The sequence below is a fragment of the Mytilus edulis genome, chromosome 7 (genome assembly GCF_963676685.1).
Source record: "Mytilus edulis chromosome 7, xbMytEdul2.2, whole genome shotgun sequence".
Taxonomy (NCBI): Eukaryota; Metazoa; Mollusca; class Bivalvia; order Mytilida; family Mytilidae; genus Mytilus; species Mytilus edulis.
Window position 1 is genome coordinate 24,430,751 of NC_092350.1, and position 14,004 is coordinate 24,444,754.

Genomic DNA, 14,004 nt, shown 5'->3' on the forward strand with positions numbered 1-14,004 from the left:
ATTCCAATGAGTTTCAAGTTAGATAACCACATATGTACAATCCATAACTATTTTCTATATATTTCTAAAATTTACAAACAATGATAACACAAGACTAAATACAATTAAAATTTAGTCTCTCAATGTACAATAAAGTCACTTATGCTGCACATAAGTGTATTTATTTTCAATTGTTAGATACCACTATTTGTCCCGAAGACGAGAAATTTACCAATATATATATATTGATAGTCGGCGTTTTGGCAATGATATTATTTATATACTTTATCTTAAACAAACTTTCTATCTCATCATAACCAAATAAGTGCCATAATTTGGTGTAAATTACTAAAGAGAGGCGAAAAATAGCATATTGATATTGAAACTCATAAGTCAAAAACAAACAGACAATGCCATGTCAAAAACATGAAAATGACAAACAGTACACAAAACACAACACATAAATGATACCAGAGTTTTCATCGATTTAATCAAAATGATAGCTGATATTTGTCAAAGCTTACATTTGTCATCAAAGCTTACATTTGTCAAGCTACAAGATATATTGCATTCTTAGTTTTTTGAAAAATATAGAATCATTGAAATTATAAAGATCAACTCAGAAAATTTGTTCACAATCATTATAATTTTGCCAAAAAATCCGAACTTATTTCTTTTTTTTTCACTCTTTACTTCTACTTATCATGCTCAAATAAACTATAATCAAAAGAAGAACGACAAGATATTTGTCGGGTTGTTTAAATTGATATTTCAATTAACAGTAAATATTTCAAGGAGTACCGTTGTTATACCCTTAGTGGCTGATATGTTTTGCATTTTGTATGAAACAAAATTCTAACAACTCATTATATAAGACAACTTCTTAAATTTCATACATTGATCTATTGTCCCTCATTAAATAACTCACATTTCGGCCAGTGCTTACTTTTGAAACATTTAAATGAACAAGAATTAAGGACACATTTGAAGACATGAAACTTGCTTCATATCTGGATTTGTACCTATACATAATGACATAATTATGATGAAACCAACAATTGTTTTTGTGTGACAAACGTGGCGATTTCAGTTTTACTATTGTAACCAACAACACCACGAATTGGTAGTCATTTTCAAAATGTACCTCTATCTAGATCACGAAATCAATGTTTTCATAGTTTGAGATTTTCAAATGTTAGAATCATTGTGTTATCTTCTCTACAGTGACATGCATGAGTCTGGATATGCATTTTTGGTGAAAATAGAGAGATTAAGTGTGAGTATCCCTTTATTATTGTAAAAAAAAATGAAAGTATATAAAAAATTAAGTGTATTTCAACAAAGAATTCACAGCGGACACATATGAAGGTGTGCAATATTTCAAAAGAAATTAAACAACAATACGGCCACAAAAAGATGATAAAAATGAAATATCGCAGAAAATTAAAGATTGAGCATTGGGAAATCTTCTTAAAACAGAATGTAATTTGGATGTTCTAAAAGTATTGGTTATTGATTTTCAATTAATGACAGCCGACAGTACATTATCTTACATAATACATGAGGAAATATGTAAATTTGAAAAAGAAACACTTATTTTATAACTATTATTTGAAAGATAAAGATAGAAAGTGTTTTGCTTAAACTTATGAAAAGTATAAAAGGTAGATAGACTCTTTGCAAAGGGAAATCGTCAAGACAAGATCTACAAACGGGTATTGTGTGTTATCTTAAATATCACTATAGACATTTAGATAGTGAAAATCTGACAAGAGCAGAAATGTTCAAAAATGTTTGGAATTCTTACTGTGTGTTAGCCTTTAAATTGTGAGACGAGATCTTATTGCCTTTAATCACGAAATTCACAATTTGTTTCAATTATGTCTATCATTTTGAAAATTTAATTTGTCTTTAAAAGTCATGATAGATAGAAACAACCATTTAAAGCAAGCATTATCAACAAGACAAGATCTTCAAATAAGTCCTCAAAGCCGAATCGACCGACGACACCTTATTTGAGTCATAGCTATGAATATTTTTATGATTTTTGGTGTTTTTCATGATATCTTAAAAACATCAATCAATAGTTAAAAACTTAAATAAGAAAAAAATTACAAACACGTAAACATCTATGAACAAAACAAATGGCCGAAATTTATTTCTTGCTGGAGGTATTGCTCTTTAATAACAATATTTATATGCACTCATTTTTAGTGTTTTTGCTTTTTAACGAGAACTATATCAGATAGATTGATACTCTAAATAATAAAAATGATCAGTAAATTAAGATCTACAAATGATTAATAAAGATGAAATCGTCAGTTTACTCCTCATAGGTTATTCTTCCTCTTTAATGACAACATACCTTTTTGTTAACGTTTCGCCTACAGGTATTGTATTGAAATTATGAAGATAAGTATACCCTTTTAAAAATGAAAATAATTTGCAACACAAGATCGACAGATATGTCATTTTTTGGCCGAAATTGTTAGTACACACCATTTAGAAGTGGTTGTTCATAAATGTGTATTATATTCAATGTTTTCTTTTTCCTTTTGTCTGTTTTTGGAAAAAAAACTAAAGCATGTAAAGGAGGTGCTGAAATACTGCAAACAGGAATAATGTTCAACAAAAAAGAAATCATTTATTAAATTCTAGTACACATTGTTGGAGATTGTCCATTGTTGAAGATGCAGATATATCTATGTCTTTATAACGTTTAGTTGCATTTGATATTAAATATAATGATGTTTGTTTTACACTTGATTGATAGAGACATATAGCCTGAATAATCGAGTTAGTATACTGTAGTACTTTATTTGGTTCCACATAGTTCAAACAAAAGATGATATGGTTTATGTTCATCCTTTGGTTCCATTTTCTGGTTTCTGTGTTAACATTCACAAAAAAATGCTGGATAGTCACTTAGGCAAATTTTCAACTTAAACCACTATGATTTCCTGCAAATATAGAATGACATTCATCTTCTATTCATTGACTTAAACATTTCCAGCATTATTTTCATAATATTGCACATTAACTAAATGACTTATAATAAGTAAACAACTTATGATCATCATTATCTGATAAATATAATTTAAACCGTTCGGCAGTACAATTTAAATATTTCCTATCATTGTATGTATTTTGAAACACAGGAACATTTGCTTGCAATCACTTTTCCATTTCACGTAAACAGTAGATAAGTACAATCTACGATTTACGTGAAATGGAAAAGTGACTGCAAGAAAATGTTCCTGTCCTCAAATAACAAGCGACAAATTTGAGTTTAACAATAAATTGGCAATGAGACTGAACACACAAAGAAAGCAGAATCCAAAACACCGATAGGTGCAACAAAAAGTATTGAACTTATTGCTATATCATATTAATCTCCTAATCTCTATTTACGAAACGAGTAATGAATCTTCTAAACAAAAACATATAAAAGAGTAACCATCGACTATCAAAATAACAATAAAATTATAAAAGTATGATATAAGACAATCACTAGCGAAGGAAACTTTCAATTTTGTTATAGACATTCGAATATGTAGCTGTTTTGAAATAGTCATTGACGTTTTAGCTCTCACATCTTCCCCTTTAATATATTTGTAAATTTATAAAAGAAAAGAAAGTACAAAGTGGACAGTTGACTAATACATTTAATTAAAAATAACTCTTAAATTTAATGTTTGTAATTGACATAGCAATAAAGTGTTTTCAGACTAATTTAACATTTAATAACACATAATTTACAGAAAAAAAACTGCAATAATGATATTTCATATTCAAACAGGAGTGTTGTCTACTGGGCTGATGATAACAACAGGGACAAAATGCAGTTGGTAAACTCATTACAGATATCTGGCTAAAATTAAGTTCGAGAGATGCGCGTTTAGTCGACCCATAACTCAATTAAAAAACTTTCCAATTAGAAAAGTTAGATATTCAATAACAAATATGGAGAACTTTAACCGAATATTAAAAATTTTTAACTTGGCATTTACTTTCACCCCTGATTTTATTCAATATTCTAATCTGAGAGCACATGCTTATTTGATGAAATTAGACACAAATAATTGTAATGGTATTAATTTAAAATGTGTTTTGAGAGAATGATATTCAAAAGTAAAATCATAAGTAACAAGTATCCATACTTCACCGGGAATATATATTAGATTAGACTCAAATACATATATTAATATTATGTTAAATCTACCTTTCTTGATGTATTGTCCCCGCTCAGCCCTGAAATATTATGGAACAATCCATGAGCAAGAATGAGAATGCTAATTTGACGTGTATATTACGATTTGTACGCGAACAAAAAGTAACAAAAGACCATGCTACAGGACATTTTGTACCTTCATGTTCTTATAAATTGTCATTGTACATGTTTTTATAATTGTCTCAGAATATTTTTCTTTAATTATCATTGGATTTTAAAATATCATCACATTAATAATAATTAGAGAAAACTAATGTTATCATATGAAATAAAAGGTAAGAACATAAAAGTCTTACTAAATATATCCTTCAGGTTTGTTTTATAGTATAAGATATCTAAATAACGCAACACAGTAAAAGAAGTATGCAGTAAAATTAGTACTGTTCATAATACTGTAAATACCTTGCAAAATTGGGTAAACGCCGAAACATCAGCAACTTTTGAATGTAAAGTCAACACAAAAGCCGCATTTTCAGGAAAGGAGCAGTGGCAAGACTTATTGCATTGTAAATATGTAAACTTACATAATTCTAATTATTGAATGTATGCGTTTAACATAATTATATAAAATATATAAGGAATTAGTAAAACAATTTAAATGACACAAACGTATTAATTAATGTGTTTATTACCTTTATGAAATGTCGGATATTTGTAAGATAATATTGCTATTCCAGCTGCTATTAATCCACAGCACATTACATACCACCACATCATGTTTAGCACTTCATCTTGAAAAAAATTAATTGTATGTTCATTGTTAGATAATTTTAATGAATAGGATAAATCAATATCATTGTTATTGTAACACCTTAATTTGGTTGGTCTATCGACGAAAAATTGAAGCTACTTCTCGTAAGTAAGATGAATACCAGCACACATTAAAATTTAATCAGATCTAATAAATATATTTTGAAATCGTCGGCGTACACAATAAGGTTGCAATTCCAGACTATGTCCTATTCAATAAATATTCGTCAAATTATTTCAAGTTATTTCCCTTTTCCCGTTTTAGCTAGCAATTTACCATCATCAGCTATTCTAAGATAGCGGATTGATCACAACAAGGAGTATCTTGAGGAAATTGATATCTTGTTTTGCATAAGGTACAATGTATATGCTCTATTTGACCATACATACTTTCATTCACAAATTTAACAAAGTGTTTGTTTTCCGAGTTTTATTGCATGTTAAACCTTTGCACCTTTTATCCTGTTCTCATTTTATAAAGGTCAAAGCTATGGTTAACAGTAATTACAATAAATTGACTCACCATTATTTTCATGTACATTCGTATCAATTGTAAATACACCTACACCTACAATTGTAAACGAAGCGTTTAATTAATTATAATTTAGAAATGAAAAATATCATTCATATCGAAATGTTCTTTGAAAACTTGCAATACACATATGCGTTATGTAGAATAAAACAAAAAAGGAGATGGTGGTTACAAATAAATCAAACCAACAGCATCGGCAACAAACGGCACAAAAACGAAAGGGCAATCAGGGGTCAATGTGCAGATTTCTAGACAAGACAAGTGTTCATATAGTATGACACATTATAAAAACAGAAGGATATGACACAATAGTACTAGATTCAAAATGATATTCATAAGCAGTAATAATAAAAACGTCTACTGTCAACATTGGGTATTCGAGTTTCAAAATCAAGATATCAAAAATCCAGATGACGAATAAGGTATATAGAACTCGTTACGAGTTAACAGAGTTCCTCACCAAGCCCATTTAGCCTATCAATTCACCTAAAACAATCTGAGATAAGTTAAGAATAAAACTGTTGCTTCTTTTGGTACATTATTTTTTTATCTAAATATGTTTGAACATATTTCAAGTGTTAACTTATTGATAGCATACTGAATAAGAAAGACTTATATATAGATTATACCTGTTTTGTATTCAGAAACATTACTTGTACAAGAACAATTGTTTTCTTTGATTTTACTGCCAGAGTTGTTGTATTTATGATCTGAATCTATAAGCAAAAAATATTTGGAAGTATATATAATTTATATTGATATTGATAAAATACAGCATAAAATACATGATAAACCCAAATCTGGCATACTAGTAATTAAATATGACAATTCACTTCTATTACTCTATTGGTCTATATGCCATTTTGTGCGTGTTTGTTTTATAGTGATGAAGATTATAACACAATTTTGACTGCTGTATCCCTTTTTGTTTTACATGTTTACCTATTATGTCTGTTTGATTTGTTCACACATCGTTGTCAATATAATGGTATTTGATGCGACTGTCATACAAGTGAGGGGATTTAGCTAGCTTTAAAACCTGGTTTAATCCAACATTTTCTACATAGTGTGGTATGATTGCCTTTCAGACAACTATTCATCCGATACCAATTGACGTTGATATCAGCATCTGTAAGTTACTTTTCAAAATGAGCTAAATTCATAACAAGTCAAGTAAGTTGTAAAGGGCTTTATATATATGCTCATGTGAAGATATATATGAATGAAGAATACTTTTTCCGATAATGTATATTTGAGAGCAAAAGTAATTTTTCAAAGACACTTTTCTACTGTGGCCATCCCGGTGTAAAGTACGGTTTGCACTGCACAATCCACAGACTTCTCTTAAATTCATATAACACTATTGCTTGTTTTATTATTTCTTTTCATTTGCTTCGGTGTTGTTTGCTCTTTATTTCATTTTATTTCAACCATCATTTTCTTTGTTATTTTTTTTTCTGTGAAAAAAAATTATCCTAGACGTTTTTAATGTTTCATGTTTGTAATTCTCGAAATGAACTATGAATGTTTATCCCTAATTCTTTGGTTTTTTTTATTTTGCGTAGGTCGGTTCCTAAATCAGTCAGGATCCTACTTCGTCAAAATTATCTCCACATTACGCCAGTTCATTTTCACAATCGTAGAAACGGAAGCCATTGTAGGGAAGACGCGCTACCAATTTTGCTCTTGGAAACCGATAAATTTATCCATATTGCACTATTACGATCCTTATATGTCATTTGTATTTTTAAAGACAAATGTATCAACTAGCTAATGAGCATCAGTTAATAATCTTGTCTGCATTGATTCAACTTAAAACTATTGTCTGATCGGTTGTCAGGTGGAATTTTCGAAAATTCATAAACATTTAAAAAAATTCTAAATAAATATTTCGTGGAAGGGCAGACTAGATTTTTTTAGTGTATGAAGACTATAAACTCTAGTTATCACACACAAAAAATTGGAATTTTTCGAAGATATGCATTTTCATCATCCAACTTGAAAGACTGTCGTCAATTATTTTCAGTAAAAAAAATAGCTATTCGAACACACCTTCTTTGTTTTTGTGACTCATTAGATAGGTATTTCACTTGATCTATATATTTCATCTTTTAGTACTGTGATTTTTTTGTGTTATAACGTCAACCTGTAGCTTTATAGTGCGGTAACTGAAGGCAGATTTTTTGGAATTTAATCTCCCCACCGAACACACACCTACATAATATATCATTGGAAAGAGGAAATCGTGTACTATAATAATATGCCTGTCGTCAGGACTTGATATGGTCACATTTTTTTTAAATTGAGGTCAAAGGTCATATGTAAAAATTTGTGAAAATTTGGGTGGGTTTCAATTTTGACATTTTTGTCTATTTCTAAACTCTACCTAAATACAAATGATACTGTTTTGGCTTTAGTAATGTTTGTTATTATACATAAACCTTAATCATTGAGATTTTTTTTTATCAAAAAAAATCCTAAAACGACGTTATGTAAACAAAACTTCAAAAATCAAGTTTTCAACCTATAAAATGTTAAGAGCACCTTAACCTTATGAAAAATATATATTTCAGGTAAAAATCAAGTGTCAGGCAGGGCAATACTTTAAAATTATTTTTTAAACTATCATATTGGGTGAGGTATCAAACCAAAGCCATAGAACACTACAGTCAAATATGACCTCAAATTGAATTTGCGGATACTTCAGGTTTTTTTATAGACTACTCGTTGCTTTTTGTTTTCGTTTCACAATTATTACTGCTACCATAGTATTATCTTTTGTTGTGTATTTAACTCTGGTTAATATCTATTACATTATAGGTTTTGTAACTTTATCCCCCCTTTTTCCCTTGCAACGTACCACAAACTTCAAAAGTATTCCATATAAAAAAAGAAGATGTGATATGATTGCAACTCTCCAAATGAGACCAAATGAGACACAAAACAAGTATAGGTCCCGTACGGGTTTCAACAATGAGTAAAAGTCGTACTGCAAAGTCTTCAATTCCCGAAACGAATAATGTAAAACAAACAAAAAATCTAACGGCCTGATTAATGTACAAAATAAATAACAAAGAATCTAATATAGTATATAGAAACAAACGACAAACACTGCATTACCGTCTCGTAACTTAAAACTGACACATACAGATAGTGGCGGGGTTTAACTTTAAGGGCACGCCAAAAATCCCCTAATCTAGGGACTGGATTCGTGTGTACCAGTGCAACAAGCTTTATACTAAATCAACCCTTATCTCCATCATGTTCATTTTCATCAACTGTCACAATAACAATAACGGTACCATTTTTTCTGCACCAGATGCGCATTTCAACAACGCATGTCTCTTCAATGATGGTCGTGGCCAAAATATGTGAAATCCAAAGCTTATATTAAAGATGAAGAGCTATAATCCAAAAGTTCCAAAAAGTATAGCCAAATCCGTGAAATGAATCAGAGCTTTGCATGAGGGAGATACGTTCCTTAATTTATAATAATTTCTAACATTTTGACATGTTTTAATATTTCTACACATTTCACTCATGGTCACAGGTCTGCACATGAAAGGTTCTGCTCAAAGCAAACACGTTATTTTGAGTTTTTCTTTACAAGTACAGACAAGGTATTGTAGGAAGTCCGAAGACATTTGTTTCTAAAAAATACCAGCTTCAAACCATCCCTATCAATTCATCCACGATTTAACAGAGATCTATAAGGGGGTTTAGGAAGATGTGATGACATTCATATGCTTGTCTGCAAAGATGCTGGGGAAACATCATACGAGAAGTACACACTATCTTGAATTCGCTCCATTTTATGGTTGGTAACACATTATATAGCGTCGTACTTTATTTTAAGAAGCATAAAATCCATTGGCATTCAATGTTTCAACAAGATGTTTGGAACCAAACTCACGGTACATTTATAAAGCCAATCCTAAATGAAAAGGAGTAAAACAAAAATGATTGCCTCATCAATTGCTTAGCATTTCCACAATTTCTCTGGTGCCATTTCCTGAGAATAGTCTTGGCTGTATGCAGTTTCATTGAGTAACTATAGAATGAATTGCAATAAATACGAAGGCATTGACTGAATTAAGAAGGAAGAAACAATTCATCCAAAGTTGGGTAGTCTTCTTTAGAGTTTCGATGTCTTTTCTAAGGAAACTTGCAGCGGAATTAAATATCTGTCCGTTTTTTGTGTCTATTACAGTTGACATTGAGATTTTGAGGTCAGTTTTCAATTGACTAAAAGCTTATATGGCATCTAAAATAGTTAATTTGCTACTTAATAATATGTTATATTTGCCTTGAACTTGTTAAAGTTGTTTCACAACTGAATTTATATAGAAATAAATGAGTTTAGACTGCATTTTACATGTAGACTATTTTAAATTAGAATCAGCCTGAAGAAATGATCTATATTTATCAAGTAACGGTGCCATGAGGAATGACCATTAAATCGTTGTCAATAGCCAAAACAGAATTATTAAAAGCAGTATCGTGTTCTGAAATATCTGCTTCCACGGGTTTGGATTTTTTTTTTTTCGTTTTTAGCAAATATTTTGTAATGAAACCAAAATGACAGAGTGCTTGAAGTTTAAAAGATGGACGGGAAACTATTTCAACTTTAACTTTATCTGACACGGATAAAACATTTTTAATGCGCTCATCTGATTCAAACTTGAGTATTTTTTTATCTTTCTAAAATGTTTTGTTGCAACAAAATATACAAGCGCTCCAGATGAACGACTGCATTCTAGAACTTGTACACTGAATACCCGAAACTGAGGGACAACAGTCAGAAAATTGTATGTCGTCAAACTTCCTGCACGGAGTTCTTCAAATTAACAGCTATCGCATGAAATATCTTGATGTTCCCCTCATCCAATCTTTCATGCAATGCAGATACAAAAGTCGACTTCCCTAAACTGGTAAATTGACTCAAAATTTCAATCGAGGTTTTTTTAGCATATTTTTTATTCACTGAGTAAAATTTAAAGACTTTTGTCTGTTCTTTAGACTTAATCGAGCAAGTTGCAAAGGACTTGACATATCACGGAATATTTACTGAAACTATCCGTTAAGACTTTTCTGACAAAGTATATTTGATGTTTTATAACGAAAAAACATAGAATATAAACATATACAAACAAAGTATGCGGCATATATCAGTGCACTTTGATTGAAAATATGTGTGTATAATAGCGAAATATTTGTCCTTAAGTTAAGACCATTTTTAGCCGTGTGTTATTTGGGGAGATTAAACTCGCGATCTAGACGACTTTGTACACTTCTGTCACCGCACTATTAATGTATAAAAATGCCCTAACATAAAACGGTGCACTCGATTTTCTCTTTTCGATACAATTGTTACCCATTTTTGGAATTTTTTCTTCAGTCACATAATGGAAGGGCAGGCACGAAAATTACTGAAGTAATAGATTGATATGGTTTCCGTCCGTGGTATTTTTTTCAAAAAAATCGGAGGTTATGCATTTTTGTCATCCAACTTGAAAGATACCCATGTCGTCGACTTGATATCTAATTGTTCTGCTTAACTATGAACTAGATAAATTGAAATCTTATGCAAATAATGTTTTTAAAATAAAACACCTCGTAATTGAGAAGAAAATTGCAATTTTGTTTGTTTCTATTAACTTTTAAAAATTTTGTCACTATAGTAAACAATACAGTAAACATTTATCGCCTTCTCTAAAAAAGAGCTTCGATTCTTTTGTTCTATTTCAACCTGGTTTCCGACTGAAATGTCTTTACATGATTACTTATTCAAAGGGAATTGACATAAGTCCCTTTGATAGTAGACAAAATGTATATCAATAATTTGTCAGTTGCTTTCATCTCTGTCAACTTATAAAAGGAAGAATAGTTATATTGGCTTACAAAACACAACACTACAAGTAAAGAATAAGCAATACTATTCCCAGAAATTAACCGTAGTGATCACAGAAGCTCAATACTGGTAAGCAAATCCGTCACTACATGTGACGTCAGCGTCGTGTTGGTCCTTTCGCGTGGTCTTATATGGCTGATCATGGCCTAAATAAATAATATTCCAAAAGTCATCACAGGTCAGAGGCAAATATATTAAGATGTTTTTGTGTTTTTTTGCCTTCGAATTGTTACGCTCAATTTTTTCAGTCAATGTTTGGTTCCTAAATTATTATTTTTTTCTGCTCTTTTCTGCACCTTCTTGTTATTTTACCCTTGTCTTTATCTAAATTGATTATACGAGGTTTTGTTTTAAATCTTTCTGATGAAACGTTAAATAACATTGAATTATTGGGCATCTAAAAAAGAAATCAAGGGATACAAATATGGAAATCATAAGAAGAAAGGGAAAGACTTTTGAATGGCATTACAGCAAATAAAATACATAGAAAACACATCAACATTAAAAACTAGATATAAAAGAATGTGGTATGAGTGCCAATGAGATAACTCTTCATCCAAATTACAATTTGTAAAAATAAACCATTATGAGTCTAAGTACAGTCTTCAGCACTGAGGTTTGTCTCACACCTAACACTCTATATATGGTCCCAAAAACGACAAGTGTAAAACCTTAAAAACGAAAAAAATAACGGTCTAATCTATATTAAAACGAGAAACACTTATGAACCCAATCAACAAACGACAACTACTAAACATCAGATTCCTGTACATTTAAGTCGAATAAACTTTCTTTCTTTTTTTAAAGCCAATATTATCTGAACTTTACCTTTTATAATAAGACGAAACAGCCACGACGTTAAATGCTTGTCATGCAAGCACTGGTATGTTCCATTATCAGCCTTAGTTAAATTCTGTATCGTCAAATTAAATTCTCCTTTTTCCTCATTGACATCGACCGCAGCATTTAGTGGCAAATTGGTGTCTTTTCCTTTCGTTCCTGCATACAGCGTTGTTATAGTATTTTTAGACACATTTCTCCTGAACCAACTGATAGTTTTATTAAATCCAGCTGGTGGACATGATAAGGTTACGTCTTCTCCAACACATACGTGAACTGTTGTATTATTTTTGGAAGACACACATGCTGAAATGAATTGTCAATTTTTATACTTTAAAATTAGTACAATCATTATGCCTTAAGAATTAGTTGAAGTAGAAAAAATAAGCTGTTTGTAGCTGTCCCTTTTATATATACCGAAAAGCCATTCTTATTCTTTTATTATTTGAAAAAAACATATACAAAGAAATCATTGCTCAGACAAGCATCATACTGCCACACAATAATCTGCATTGCTATGCTTTGTTGTACTACATTTTAAGAGTAACTATGATTCATCACCTGCATAGTTCTGAAATAAATTTCCTGTAAATATCATAGCAATTTTATACACGTTTTATAAGTTAATTGCAAAAACTCCAAAGTATGATGAAATTTGAATTGTTCTACACAGTAAAAAAGTTCTATTCAGGATCAAAAAAAGATAACAACATCGTCAGTTTTTGTTTATCGGTTAAGGAGCAATTTTAAGTATGATTATTTATTTCTTGATTTTGAATACTTATAAGTATGTCATTTAAAGCAGTAATTCAATGTATATCACAGTAATAATTTCAAATATTTTGCGATTTCCACTATCTCTAAAATTCTTACTTTTTATGGTACATTATTCAAATTTGTTTAAAAGAGGTAACTCTATTTCAATCCTAAAGGAAAAGTATTTTTCTTTCATATTTGCCAATTCATTGTAGAATAAGAATAGAATCATCATACCAAAATTTATGACAATTTTCTATCAGACTTTTTTCTCAGTTATATTTATGACTGTCCCTCTGGTATCTTTTGTCCCTGTTATATACCTGTTTGATAGCCCGCTTCAAACTTTAACGTTAATAAATTTGTGGCACAAACATTTTTAAACCAATAATATGATAAAATCAACGCTCACCTTCTATCGAGAAAAGAATGATGATCGTTTTGAAAATTTGCTCCATGATATAAGTATCTAATAAGTGTCCATTTTAATCATTTCCGTCAATTAATGAAATAAAGCAATAAGGAAAAAAAATCATTTATAAAAAATATGGAATGGTTAAGCAGAAAAATGATAACGTCATCTATTACTCATCGTTTCCCATTACAGTATTCTTTTTTATTTAACTATTTCCCTTCTACACTTTAAATTTGGAATTTTAATAATGAAGCAAACGTGTATAAGTATATTGCATATACACTCAAATAAATGCATTATATTTATATGCATTATTCAAGAATAATAAGTGCATAGTGTCCCCATTTTATCATGAAAAAAATAAATAGCAAAATAAATAAGCTGCTGATCACAAGTTCGTTTACATTGTCATACATATGTTATAAGGGATTAGTGTTATCCTATCCTATTTGTTCTATGCGTCCATTTTGGTATTTTTTTCATTCTAGAGTAAGATAAGGAGCTGTTGTATGATTGCCTAAGTGACAACTATCCACCAAACTTCAAATGTAGTGGATACAAACAATAATAGGACACCTTTCAACAATGAG

General features: G+C 30.2%; 1 protein-coding gene across 1 annotated transcript; it reads right to left on the bottom strand.

Annotated features, from left to right (window-relative positions):
- Positions 1-1,999: 1,999 nt before the first annotated feature.
- On the bottom strand, positions 2,000-13,589 carry LOC139482821 (uncharacterized). The gene is made up of 7 exons (XM_071266867.1): positions 13,412-13,589; positions 12,232-12,549; positions 6,122-6,208; positions 5,484-5,528; positions 4,843-4,941; positions 4,202-4,230; positions 2,000-2,939 (listed from the first exon to the last, which is right to left on the bottom strand). The coding sequence occupies exons 1-7, from the start codon at positions 13,455-13,457 to the stop codon at positions 2,922-2,924; spliced, it is 642 nt and encodes a 213-aa protein (XP_071122968.1). The 5' UTR covers positions 13,458-13,589; the 3' UTR covers positions 2,000-2,921.
- Positions 13,590-14,004: the final 415 nt, after the last annotated feature.